This window comes from Protopterus annectens, chromosome 15.part0, assembly GCF_019279795.1.
Source record: "Protopterus annectens isolate FY-2018-M chromosome 15.part0, PAN1.0, whole genome shotgun sequence".
NCBI lineage: Eukaryota > Metazoa > Chordata > Ceratodontiformes > Protopteridae > Protopterus > Protopterus annectens.
Genome location: NC_056749.1, coordinates 453,802,581 through 453,816,847, shown reverse-complemented (window position 1 = coordinate 453,816,847; position 14,267 = coordinate 453,802,581). Strand labels below are relative to the sequence as shown.

Here is a 14,267-nt window from a genome sequence, read left to right as displayed (position 1 = left end):
ATTGTCTCCTCTCTAAACAACAATATCATCCCTGTTGAATCTCATACAAAACTTCTAGGTGTTATTATAGACAACCACCTAATGTTTGATCTACATACTTAGCAGTGTATTAAAAGGGCTCATCAAATGTTAGGCCTACTCTACAGGCATAAATAAAATTCTCACAAATGCTTCTAGGCTCTCCCTTGCACAGGCTTTCCTACTCCCCACCTTGCTCTATGCAGCTTCCATTCTTACACACCTCCAATCCAACCTTCTACCTAAACTAGAACTAACATATAACAAAATCACTATATTTGCCTCTAACAAGCCCTACTGGTCTCACCATTGCCTGGCCTTGAAAAGCTTACAGTGGCTGGAATTTCATCATCAAAGTCTACCTCCTTAGCTTGTCATGACTCACTCTGTTCTACATTATCCCTCCTCCTACACCTCTCTCATCCATCCCTACGCACTGAACCATGCCCACCATAGCTTTCAACAGCATCATCTGTAGGTATCTATGCCCAACACAAATATTGGCAAAATCCTCTACAGCCACTCAGTGGCAAAAGCCTGGAATAAACTACCACCTAGTGTTAAATCTATCTCAACCCCCAACACTTTTAAAATAGCCCTAAAAGATACTCTTCATAAATCTTGGTCATACTCCTGTAACCACCCTATTTAACCCATCATCCTCTCCTCTTATAATCCTCAACTTCTCTCATAGCAACTTTGCTCTGCCCCCTTCTTACAAATCTAGCAGCAGACAGCTTTCCCACAACCTGCAGTACTGCACATATGTATTATGATCTGCACCTGTGGATTATCTCCTGCTACTAGTGAACTTTCTGAACCTGTGGATTATCCCCTGCTCCTAGTGAACTTTCTGCACCTATGGATTATCTCCTGCTCCTAGAAAACTTTCTTATTTTGTATGTTGACATGTTTTTACTTGCATATGACCAGTTTTTAGTTTATCTTCCAACTACAGTTTGTAACTTTTTAACTGTAATATGTTTTAGTGACTCTGTGCAATGTTCTTGCATTTTTTCACTGACTATTGTTGTCATGTTTTTCACTGTATATGTTAACATTTATTGTTAAATCTAATTATTTTTTATTACTGTGTCATTTAAAAACTATTTATGTAACGTAATTCTTGGAGCTTTTCTCCTCGGGCCTCTGCTGACAAAGGGCTTCTGCCTAGTTGGACTAACCTGGTTAAAAAATGTCAAATAAATAAATAAATAAATAAATAAGGATCCCAGGGAGGTCACACTAGTTTACTTGGAGGCTTCTTGTGTGAAGCATCTTTCAAAAATATTTTGACATGAGACTGCCTTGAAAAAGGAGGATCCATGGGTAGTCATGCTCAAATAACCAATAAATGAACCTTGATAAACAAATAAGAAAAGCCATAGAATAGTAACTCACACAAATACTGTAAAAAGAGAACAACTAGTCCTGAATAGAGATGCTGGTTATGTTGTTGGCACCAACTAGAAAATCTTTTCCATTTGCTAATGTGTGATTTTTTTAGTAGCAGGCTTTCTTGCCTCCACTAGTACCTGTTGCATATCCTCAGAAAACAGGTGCCTTAAAGGAATTAAGACCCTATCTTTCAGGTAGCCAGTTGAAGATGATTGAGTGAGTAAGTTTGTGGTGATTGCCCCTGGCCATTTCCATAAGAAGGACAGTTGTCTGGGTGAGATGGGAGTTATCACAATGATCTTAGGTGATTCCTTCTAAATCATCGTTAAGTACCCTGTATATTAGTGGAAAGAGTGGAGAGGCATACAGGAACATTCCAGTCCAAAGAAAAGAAAAGTCATCTGTCTCCAGGCCTAATTGCATGGAGTCTTGGAACAAAATTTTGCAGTTTATTGTTCAGACGGGAGGCAAAGAGGTCTACTTGAGGAGCTCACCACAGATGGACCAAATCTTAGAAGACCCACTCATCTAGATTCCATTCATGATGGTCTGCCATGGTCCTACTCAGCTCATCCACCACACAGTTTTACTGTGATGAAACATAGGATGCCTGTTGAATGAGATTGTGCTGGGAAGCTATATCTCAAACTAACATAGCTAATCTGCAAAGGGGATGACCTGGTTCCCACTTGCTTGTTGATGTACCACATGGCTGTGGTACTGTTTGAAACCACTTGAAGAGGTCCCAGGGACCAAGTATGGTTCAGAGACTTGATTGGCTTCATTAGGGCAAGCATCACCATGATATTTATGTTCTTGCATCTGTCCTTAATTTCCCACACCTCTCTGCAAATGTATCCCTCCTGAAACTGCTCCCCAAGCAAAGTCCATTGATACTCTGGTGTATGGTTGCTTTGGAACAGGGCTGGAGAAGGATAGACCTCAATTTAAGAATATCTCTTGCCTCCACTAAAAGAATTCTCTTCTGACAAGCTGCAGTACTGTGATCTGAAAATATAAAGGTGTTGAGGCTGGGACAAAATAGATTTCAAATACTACTGTATCATTCTCATGTGGAGTCTTGCCAGGGGTACAATGAGAATCATAGATGCCATGAGACCCAAAATTCTGAGATATTCCCTCACAGTACCACAGTCTGAGTGGAAAACCTTGAAACAGAGCTAGATAAAGATTTATTTATTTCCTGTAGAAGAAATGTTCTTTGAACTGAGATGTCTAGTTGACATCCTAGAAACACAATATTGTGTTAGAGAGTCAAGAAATACTTTTGAATGTTCTCTTGGAATCTCAGTTTGTGCGACAGACCTCTTACCCAAAATAGAGACTGCTGACGTTTTGTAAAAAAAAATCTCTGCAAAGATAAACAAGTCATCTAAATATAGAAAAATTGAATAACCTATAGCCTGCAATGAGTTACAAATAGACAGACACTTTACAAACATTCTTTGTGCAGTAGACAGTCAAAGGGTTAGGCAGAGAACTGATAATGTGATCCAGACACACAAAACCTTAAGAAATGCTTATGTCTGGATGAAGAGGGGTGTGATGATATGCATCATTTAAGTTTAGTGTTACCTGGAAACTTGAAAGAGGAAGCAGAAGTAAAAGAATGCAAAGTGAGATAACTTTGAATTTGGGCACTGTCACAGGTTTGGAAAGAAAGAGCCAGAACTGGTCTCCACGTATTTTCTTCCTTACACACTAGAACATCCTTGAATAAAACCCCTTTCTCACCTGTGAAGGAGGAACTGGTTCTGTCACTGCTTGAGAACAGCATGTGATGAGCAGAAGGAAACAAAAGAGTCTGACCTGCATTATGAAAAATGACCCCCTGGAAAGGAGGATTTTCCTCCCACTGCCATTTATACCCTGTTGAATGATTTTCAGAACCCATTTGCCTAAAACTATCTGTTATGAAAGAGAAAAATGGAGAGTCAGACTTTCTGGAATATAATAGAATAGAACAGAATAGAACAGAACAAAATAGAATAGGGGCCAGGGTGGGACAGGGTCACAAGGTCTCTTGAATAGTCATTCAGACTTGTTGGACTGTCCTTGTTTTATTTTTAGCTTTAAGACTTCTTTTTGGAACTCCTTTGCCACTTCTCCTTAAATGACTATTTGCCTGAATACTGCTGAGACTGTTTCTTCTTTTTTTTTTTCGGGATTGGATAAGACGAAAGAAAAATCCCTTGGACAATTTGGAAAAAGAGAGTAGAAAAAATTTCATATGGCATGAATGATAACAGAGTTTAATACCTTTCTAACACAAATTGAAATTTTAATATATATGTTTCTGAAGACAGGCTATCCAATTAATTGTTTAAGTGATATGAACAATAAGGTTTGTTATATATGAAAGAATGGGTTTTATGTCCCCCACTTTAAATAAGGAAAAGAAAAAAAAGTCTGGAAAAATCAGCCCTAGAGATAGTAAATACTGGGACCAGGAAAAATGTCAAAAGATCCTGTATTATTACTTATTCTCTGGATAGCAAAGCAATTAGTAAATGCTTAGTATGAATTTGGTATTAATTGGGTGTACATTACGTTATCGAACTTTTAAAAGCTTGAATGTCATATGGTCGAAGCCATATGTTCGAACTTTTAAAAGTTCAAAAAGCTTAAAAAAATAAATAAACAATAGAAAAAAACCTACCTGACCGTTTAAGCAGGAGGCAAGCCGCCCTGCACCCCCCATACAACCCGCTCTTTAAATATACCAACTCCCAGATCGCACTACAGTGCAGGAAAGTGAAATCTTCCCATTCCATACTGTACGGAGATCTCCACTGAAACATTCAAACTTTTAAAATTTTGATCATATGGTGTCGACCATATGAAGTTCGAACTTTTAAAAGTTTGATAACGTAATATACAGCCGTATAAATTTAGGATGGACAGCTCTTCATACAAAAATATGGGGGAAAACCAATAATGATATTCAGGAGAAATAGCGCCTTTAAAGAAGTGTTAGAAAGGGATAAAAGATCTGATTGCTTTAAAAATCAAAAGAAACCAGGGATCTTTAAATGTGTTTTTGTACACAGTGCAAACATAAAAGCAGTTAATAATTTCACAGTGGGAATTAAGATGTCTAAAATCCCAAAATATTATAATTGTGATACAATTCAAGTGGTGTATTTAGATTTCTGTGATCAATGTCCTGCATATTATGTAGGAAAAACAGAAGAAAGTTAAAAACTACAAAGTATGAACATTTATGGGACGTAAGAAATAATAAGTCTACAAATGCATTACTTAGGCACATCTGACAATTCAAGAACTGCCACTTTAAGTTTTTAGTTATAAACAAAGTGCCAAAGATGTTAGAGATTTTTATGTAGAAGAACATGTATACAAACATGAATTAGAATGGCAGCTCAGATTAGATTCCACTAGTCATCTTGGACTGAATGACTCTGTTTATATTAACTCAGTTTTAAAGTTAAAGTATCATAATGCTTAATAATGTGATGTTTAGTGGAATAATAATATTACTGGTCATTAAGAATCATGTGATTGCTGGTTTTAATTATTTAAATCCACTGTTTTTTAATAATGTTAGTTCTGGTGAAGTTTCTAAATTGAGAATTAAAGCACTCAACTGTGTTTTGTAATAAAGAATCCTTATATGTGTTCCTGGTGTTGTTTTCAGTACTACAGGTTTGTTCATGGAGTTTTTGTTTTTCTTGTGGATTACCAGTTTGTTTGGAACAGTCTCAGTGAAAGGGAAACACCCACAGAAAGAATTATAATCTGAGGTCTCCTCTAAGTCTAAATCAGAAATCTGAGAACAAAACCTTGAATCCTTCCCTGTATCTTCCTGTTCAGGTTCAGAATCTTCAATCTCTACAGAAAAAGAGGCATCTCTCTTTCTTTTACCAAAAAACATTCCACAAGAAGGATCAATGCCCTGAATTAAACTCTGAGCCAGTCAAGTATGCAACTCCTATCCAGAGAAATTTGAGGAAGAGCAGATACATGTTTGGTTTTATGTCCTTTTTGGCAGGAAAAATGGGACCCACCATGTTATTAATGGCAGCTGTTGCTTCTCCAGGAATGTTACAGTATTCTGACATAAAAAATAGTAAGGACAAAAACACCCTGAAGTTAAAAACATCAAACTGTTTATTACAACAGAACAAATCTTTCAGGTAAAAAAGCCTTTCTCAGTTGTAACACAGGAAGGGTTTTTAACCCGAAAGCTTTGTTCTAGTGTAATAAACAGTTTGGTGTTTTTAAAGTCAGGGTGTTTTTGTGCTTGCTATTTTTTATCTTTGGCTTTGCATCCTACTGCATATCCCTCACGTGGTTACAGCATTCTAACATAACAGGGAAACCTTCCCTGTTCCCTCTCCCAGGATTAGAACAGTCACAGAGGATGTAGTTAACCCCCAGTCCATAGTCACAGTAGGCCATACCTCTCAAGTGTACCTCATTACATGGAATGTACCTCATATGGGGTCTTAAAAAAGTTCATGTTCCTCAAAGTTCCTGGAAGTTCCACATTGAAAGACTATGTCACACATTTAGTGTTAGGAATTTTTTAAAGTGAAATCCATGGTAAATAGAAATGAATCATATTACTTCATTAAAAGAGCTTCTTTATAAGTAAAACCAGCATATTTTAACTATCCTATGACCTTCTTAGTTGAAATTGTTAGTAAGCCATTAGTATGTGTTCCACATGTTGCCCATTTGTTCCACATTATGACGGCTAGTGTTCCTTATTTTGGAGATGGAAGGTTGAGTGCTATGCAGTAGGCACCACGTCAGAGGGATTCAGGGTAAAAGATGAGTGGTCTGAGGTACAACAATTTGCCACAGCAGTCACCCACCTGTGGCTGAGGCAAACTGCTAGCTTGCTATGGTGGCAAAGGCTGTTTGCTTAACTTCTTGTTTTTGTGGCTGGAAGAAAGACTGACTGTGGGACAAACAATCGGTCAGAAAATGGTGTCTCTTTCCTGTGGAAGAAAAACAATAAATGCCAGTAAAATTACCAGTCCACAGAAGTTCCTTTTTTAACAGAAAAAAAAACACAGTACAAACCACTTTCAAAGACTATGACAGCCCTCACAATGGAAAACTAAGTACAATTTCTCCACAGAAAATATGCTATTAGTTAGTTTTCACTATATTAACACTGCCAGAAAATGAGTACCCCATTTAAAAATACCTTACATTCTCAAGTCAGTTCATTGAAACACAACACTCTTAGTTATGAAATAACTTTCAAGAAGATGAAACCAAGTAAAAAAATTAGTAAATATAGCAAATCGGATGTTGTTTTTTTCCCCCGAAGGGAACTTATCTCCCTAGCAAAGGAAGTCATGGGCTGACCATGGCATACCTCTCATGTATACCTCATTTTGACAGACGTTGCTCATTTGGGGTCTTAAAATGCTCATGTTCCTGGAAGTTCTACACTGAAAGCCTCTGTCACACATTCAGTGATTCAGTCCACTCATCTTATGCTGCTGAACAATTTGGGTGGGCGGAATGCAACCTGAAGCTTTGGAAGCTGGCCGGCTTTTATATCATTAATTAGAAGCAACCTGAAGCTTTGGAAGCTGGCCGGCTTTTATATCATTGATTAGGAGATAACCCATATTTGTTTATTTATTTATTTTATTTAACATTTAATGCCACGGTGGTACGGCGGTAGCATTGTTACCTCACAGTAAGAGGTTCTCCCGTTTGATTCTCGGCATGGCTTGGTGGCTTGGGAGTGCCTTCTGTGTGGAGTCTGCATGTCCTCCCCGTGGTTGGGTAGCATTCGAAAGACATGCGTGCGTAAATGGGCATGCCTTCATTGAAGGTTGGGCATCGAGCTGGCACCTCGGCATTTTGTAAAAAATCTACTGCCAATCATTAGTGGACCAGAGTTCCACTGTGGCGACCCCTTACCGGGAAAAAGCCGAAAAGACAAACATTTTATTTAACATTTGTTTACTGGGAAAGTCTGACTTGGAACAAAGCCAATTTTCAGCGAAGGCCTGGGGAGAAATGCTCCAGATGCATGTCTTTGCAAAATGGGAGGAAATCCACACAAATGGCGGGAGGACATGCAGAGTCCAGACAGATGGCCCCCAGCTAAGAATCGAACTGCAGACCCCCTTGCTGTGAGACGACAACACTACTCCTGCACTACTGCGCCATCCATATAGCCAAGGCAAGTGCAGCAGTGATCAATATGAAGAACATTGTTCATTAAATCAAGTGTGTGTGTGTGTGTGTGTGTGTGTGTGTGTGTGTGTGTGTGTGTGTGTGTGTGTGTGTGTGTCTAAGGACAAGGATGTAGCTAGGTGTACTCACTATACTCAAGTGAGTAAATTTTTTTCTAAGAATCCCTCAAAACTTGATAGTCAAACAGCACATGATGTTTGAACTGTCTGAGCAATTGTCGACTGTACAATCCTATTCAAAACATGATTTCAAGAAGAATGTACCTCTGAAATGTGTTTTTATGATTACAGGTGGCAACAACTGAAAATAGTGTCCCTATCTGAAATGCCTAGGGACAGCATTTTGTGAGTCCAGTAGATTTTTTTTAAATTATATTTAGCCATAGGGGCAAGTTTTGAGTACAAAATATAAATTTCTGGCTACACCACTATGTGGGTGTGTGTGTGTGTGGGGGGGGTGTCGGTGTGAGTTTTCAAGTAGGTTTGGTATTATGTGCGCATTATCTAAACAATGTTCTTCTAATGGGTACTTAAGCTATCGAAATACCATTGTTTCGTTAGTTTATTCACACATTCAGTTTGAGACATAGCTCTCAACCTCTTTACCACCTGTCCCACTTTGAAAGGGGCAGTCCCTCTTTGGGCAGTTGTGTCCTGCAAAAAAAATTGTAAAAATCGCAAATGTCCTGAGATTTTAGGACAAAATTATTTCCTATATTATATGTAATAGTTACATAAAACAGTTATTCTGTATCTGAAACACCTACATGTTATAAGAAACAGAATAAGCAAATAAAATACTAAAGGAATAAGCTTTTATTTAGGCAAAAAGGTGAAGTTATGTCCTTTATACCGGCCGTGGGTATGTTTCGGCCTGCAAAATCTGATGTTTGTACCAAAAATGTCCCACTTTGTGCATTTGAAAAGGTGGCAACCCTAAATTCTATATAATTTAACCAAATCAAATGCATTAAAAAGGTACTTGTACTTTTAACTTGAGAAGTTGTCAGAACAAGAAAAGTGTGTAATAACTTGCTTTTCTGAAGTAAACTAGATCTATAATTGTAATTATTGACTATTTATTAAGAGTAATGTATTACCTTTTCTGCTTAGGAGGGGTAGATCAACATTTTGTGCTAACATGCAAGGCAATATAATACGGACTCAAGCGAAAGAGGTGACAAGTAGGTCAAGTTTGAAAAAGTGTCTGAGCATCATTCAAGAAAGAAAATGCTTAAAGCATGTGGCAGTATGTGTTAAATGTTAAGTACAGTAACTTTCTTTCAAAAAAGGCTCGCCGAAAATTGTACTTCTGAGCATATTAAATCGTTCTGAATGAATAAATGCTATACGTTCAGCAACAGCTTGACTATTTCACAGCTATAGCTCTCCAGTCTGAATAGAGTCAAGAGACAAATCCAGAAATAATCAAAGACTATCAGGGGACTTTTAAAATATAAGTACTGTTAACCTGATACACTGACAGAATAAGGCAAATGTGAAGTAATACATATTTTCTGAACCAGAAGAAATATATGACTAATTCTAATGTAAAACAACATATTTTTACCAAATGTCAGCAGTCCTAGGAGGTATTAAGAGGGACAGAGCTAAAATTGGAGTCAAAATCACGGTCGTCAATGAAAATCAGAGGCAGATGAGATGCATGCATGCCGCATTTTAAAGGTACATTAAAACGACCCGACATTACCTAATTCTGGCTACAAGACTATTAAAGATGTAAGTTAAGATGTAAGCCTTTTCCATTCATGATCTGCTTCTCATCACCTGTCATGAACTGCTTAGTCTATTACAACTTTAACTATACTGCAGTGATACACAAACTAGCTGCCTGTTATAATGATACATTTTGATCAATCGCCCTTTTATTAAATTCTTTGCTTAAATTATACTACTTTGTATTTGCCGGGTATCAAATGCCAATATGTCCGTATTTCTGCGTCATTTACCGAGCACACCCTTATGACTTGGATAGTTAGTTTTCTATACGTTGCGCCTTTAACATGCTTAAAAAAGAGGCGCACTTATTATACGGTGTACAGCAAATTAACCATAAAAGTATATTTTGTACTCATCACACCTAATGGTGTTGCCCCAACCTTTCTTTTTAAAATACACTCACCCTTCAAAATGTTGAAATTACACACTCGCGGAAGAAAACTATTTTCAAACGTTTTCACTTATAACCATGTTGTTGTGTCTTTCGGCTTATCCCGGTTAGGGGTCGCCACAGCGGAACTCCGGTCCGCTAATGTTTGGTAGTGGATTTTTACGTGCCGAGTTACCAGCCCTGACGCACACCTTTTCAACGAAGGCACGCTTCCCAAGCTCCTGCTTGGTGTCACATCGGTGAGTTCTGGGTAACAATGTTTTCAAGAGAAGCTGTCGCTAGAAAACATTGAGTATGTCTAGCCTCCCCCATGGTGACTCTGTTTAGAATACAAGAGGAACGTAACGTCCTTATAGTCTCTTCCGGAAAAAATACCCATGTTAACCACACACGCAGTATTGAAATCGTTATCTCTAAAAGAAAACGATACTGAAATCTGTAAATCAATGTATAAGGCATTTCCACTCAGTTAACTCATTCAGTACAGGCGGAATAAATGGCAGGTAACCGTTTACCAGAGATGATGAACTTGTTTAGATGGTCGCTTCATACAAGCTAATAAATTCTGAAAATATGCTCGATCTCAGCAATGAAGTGAAACTGGCATTGATGCTCGCAATTGCTGTTTATGTTGGTAGCAGCTGGCAAAAAAATGAATTTTAAAACTTTCAGGTGATCAATAAGCCGCAACAACAAATCACAGCTATACTGTAGTGCCTCTAGCAGTTTGCTCCGTATTATCCTGAAGAACTTTATAGCCCATCCCTGTGTTTTATGCACAAGTACCCCCCCCCCCCCCACGTGTATGTATTTTTTTCCGATGACAAATTCCAGAAGTTCTGAACTACAAACTCAAACTCCTTGTCAGATACCCAGCATCAGACTAGGTCTCCTTACCAGAGTGAAAGGGGTGTTGAGCAAGGTGATCATGATATCCGCCACTGCCAGGTTGACAATGAAAAGGCTAGTAGCCGAATGCATCCTCTTATTCTTGATCACGACATGGCACACCAGGATATTTCCGAAAAGCGAGATAACGATGATGACCGAGTAGGCAACAATGAGTAAGGACTGCACCGTGGGACTCTGTGATTCCGCCTCGTATTTGGTGCCCTTGTCGAATTCTCCCAAGTCCCCCAGGTCCCACCAGCCAGTGCGGTTGGGGAACCCATACAGAGTGGAAAACAGATCACTTGAGTTCGGTTCTGCCTTCCGCTGAAATGACTTGGAGGTATATGGTAGTGATAACCACATATAACGTTTCATCTTAAAACTGCTGCTGTTCTTATTCATTTGTGATAAAGGGACCAACGTTTAAACACTATGAAATGATCCGCATCCAGTGAACGACAATATATTCATTCTCAGTTTCCCCTGCCCAAGTTTAGGGCGCAGGAGAATAATAAATCCAGGCATTGCATTTTGTCTTCCGACTGCAAAGAGGTGACCCTCCTAATAACCGTTTTGAAAAAGTGACTATTCAGGACGAGTTTGTAGTTTTGTTCTTAATCACACAAGCTGCTGCTATTCTCTGCTTTACCACCCTTGACAGACAGCACGGGTGGTCTTCACAAGAAAAAGTTAATACTCGTTCTGCTGTTACTAGCATGCCATTATCATAAGCAGTCTGAAGATGTATCTTCTTACTCTGTGTGTAGCAGAACTTTTCGTTATTGCAAAGAAATGCATGCCTCTCCTCTGTTTTATATATTATGAATAATACATCAAATTAAACCACTGTGCAGCTGGTAACGTCGTTCTCTTTCTCTCTTTTGGTGGGACAAGTTTTTACAGGCAGCTACAACAGCAGAAATCCCCCAATTTATTCGGAGGCAGTAATACTGGTGAGGGTGATGTCTTAGCTCCACATCCAATAGCAGGCAGCTTGGCCCTCCAAACGTGAGCTGCGTCTTACTTTCTTGAGACCACCCCTCCTGTTAAACTATGAGGAGGAGCCCAGGCTACGACTCACCTGGTTCAGCGTACAAGCTCAGTGCTGCACCTGACCACATCACTTTGTGCTGCAGACCCAGCCACGAAACTGGTTGTACCATACCAGAGTAACGTAGGCGCGCTTTGGTAGGATGGCAAAGAAAGGGAGCTTTATAGATATTTGTGGGGATTAATCGTAATAGCAGGATTCAGAGTGCGTGTGTGCGGGCGTCCATAACGTCACTAAGGACTGTGTGGCTAATAACTTTTTTAGTCTCCACTGGAAATGGTTTTCCTAAGAAGGTAGATAGACGAGTTGGGTCATATAAAATAAAACATAGAGGTTTGTGGATTTAAAAAAAGTTATATTGATCACAAGGAATAATCCACGGTTTCTTCTTCTGCAATCCAATAGTATACAACTACAGATGTCTTCTTCTACAGTACTGGAGTATACAGCTAGAGCAACATTTCAAAACTTAGTCTGCTCTGCCTGCGCAGTTGCATTTGCATACAATTTGATAATCAGGATTCGTTTTTAAATGGCGAACCCGTTTTCATTTGAATATTCTTCTTACTAAACTCTTGGATCTTTGCATTAATGTCATTAAATGCTTTTAATTGCAGATCCTTGTCCCCCCTTGTTTGTTTGGTTGGGAGAGGCCTTTTTCTTTGTTTTGCTCCTCAACTTATGATATGGCTTTCATATCCGAAGCTACGCATTTCATTTATTGCTATATTCAGGGCTCTTCATTGTGCAACTATTAAATATTCAAGTACATTAAGACATAACGTAATATTCATTGCTCCTAAAACACGACAGGCACAGCATGTGTGTGTGTGTGTGTGTGTGTGTGTGTGTGTGTGTGTGTGTGTGTGTCAACGACACCGATGGCAAGAACATTGACCAGAAAAAGTTGACAATGCAAATATCAACAAGCAGCTGTGTATGTGCGAGGAAAATCTTCAATGCGTAAAAAAATAACATTATTTTGCAGGGGCAAGCTATTATAACGTAATGATTTCTATAATAATCGCAGCACCCAACATCTTAAATATAGAATCAAGGAAACGCGTAACATAACCACAGGCACTTTTTAACTATTGACAATTTTCATTGAGGCTGATAAGAGAATATGAGGAGTTGTAATAATATAATTTTCTGTAGAAGAATTGCTGTAGTGGAATAGTAATGTCTGACATTATTTAATGACCATGCTTCAATGCCTTGTTAAAAATAGGACTATTTTTATGAAGAACAAACATTATTTTTGAGACTGTCATCAATTATGTACATGGAAATAGGGGCTGTTTGAAAAGTAGGGTAATATGTACATTTTGCTAGTATTTCCCCTGCTATTTCAACATTAATCACATTAAAGTAGTTTGGTTAAAACCCTGCTTTAAACAGAACTTGTGTATTACACGCTAAGTATTCAAACATTTTTTGTGTCAGACATCTCTCTCTTTTTTATCTCATTTTTTCATTCACCCAGCTTCTTTTTTAATTTTTCTTGTGAACCTCTGCATTTCTACAGCCCTTCTGATTTATTATTTAGAGGGTCATGCTTTTCTATCATTTCTGTCTTCCTGTGCACATTTTTCAGCTATGTGCTTTCACGTTACAGCAGGACCCTCCCCATTTTCCTTTCCGACTACTGATCAGTACTCACCTGCACTTTTATGCTGCTAACTATGACATGCATATTTCCATGCTCTCCATCCCAGTACCTCCTGGCATCGACTCTAGCCATTGCTACAGGTTAACGAAATTAGTTTGGACTCAATAACAATGATTCTTTCTATACATGAGCAAGCTTAGTTTACAGAGTCAGGAAAAACTCTACTCGTGCAAACCTTCCATCCCAAATCCATACCCAAAAACAAGTCATTGGTGTGGGTCAGATGTTTTGATCCTGCACTCATGTACTCAGCTCTTAATGAATTATATAAGCTACCTGTCTTTTCCTGTATTATTTCTTATGTTCATTAGGTTTTATATCCTCATATTTTAAGGCATTGCTCACAGACAGAAAAATAATCTCACTATACACATTTCATATTTTTTAACATCTTATGGCATAACATATATGTCAGTATAGCCAGAAAGGATTTGCCTGACATACAGCATGAGGGATTTATGTGTCTGGACTACCATAAAATAAAGCAGTGCCCCTGTAGTTCAAGTTGGATGAAACATGGCAGTGGGTCACAGAAGCTGCTGCTTGCCATTTTAGCAGGTGCTGAATGGCTAACAGAGTCAATGACCAGCAGTGGTAACTTGCAGAACAGTGACGGTCAATGACATTGATAGGAATACATAGACTACTTCATAAAATATGATGGGGCCTGTCCTGTACTATTCAGGAAAGATGACTGTAGTAAACTTTAATAGATGATTACTTATAAACACTTGCTCTATTTCCAAATTATACCATATCATTAACAAGCCTGTTTTGAATGATTTGCTAATGTCAGAATTTTGCAGTCTGTTTGGTAATGGATGCCTACAAGTCACTTTAATTTCTCCTTAATACCATTAAACAGAATCAACAAGGGGAATAAAGTAGTGCAGTCAC

General features: G+C 38.4%; 1 protein-coding gene across 1 annotated transcript in view; it reads right to left on the bottom strand.

The window, feature by feature from the left end:
• LOC122789757 (probable G-protein coupled receptor 83) overlaps positions 1 to 11,729 on the bottom strand; it is a 264,892-nt gene extending 253,163 nt beyond the window's left edge. The window contains exon 1 of the mRNA XM_044057193.1: positions 10,654 to 11,729. Coding sequence (XP_043913128.1) covers positions 10,654 to 11,049 — 396 coding nt within the window. The 5' untranslated portion in view covers positions 11,050 to 11,729. The remainder of the gene's footprint in view (positions 1 to 10,653) is intronic.
• Between the last annotated feature and the right edge of the window lie 2,538 nt (positions 11,730 to 14,267).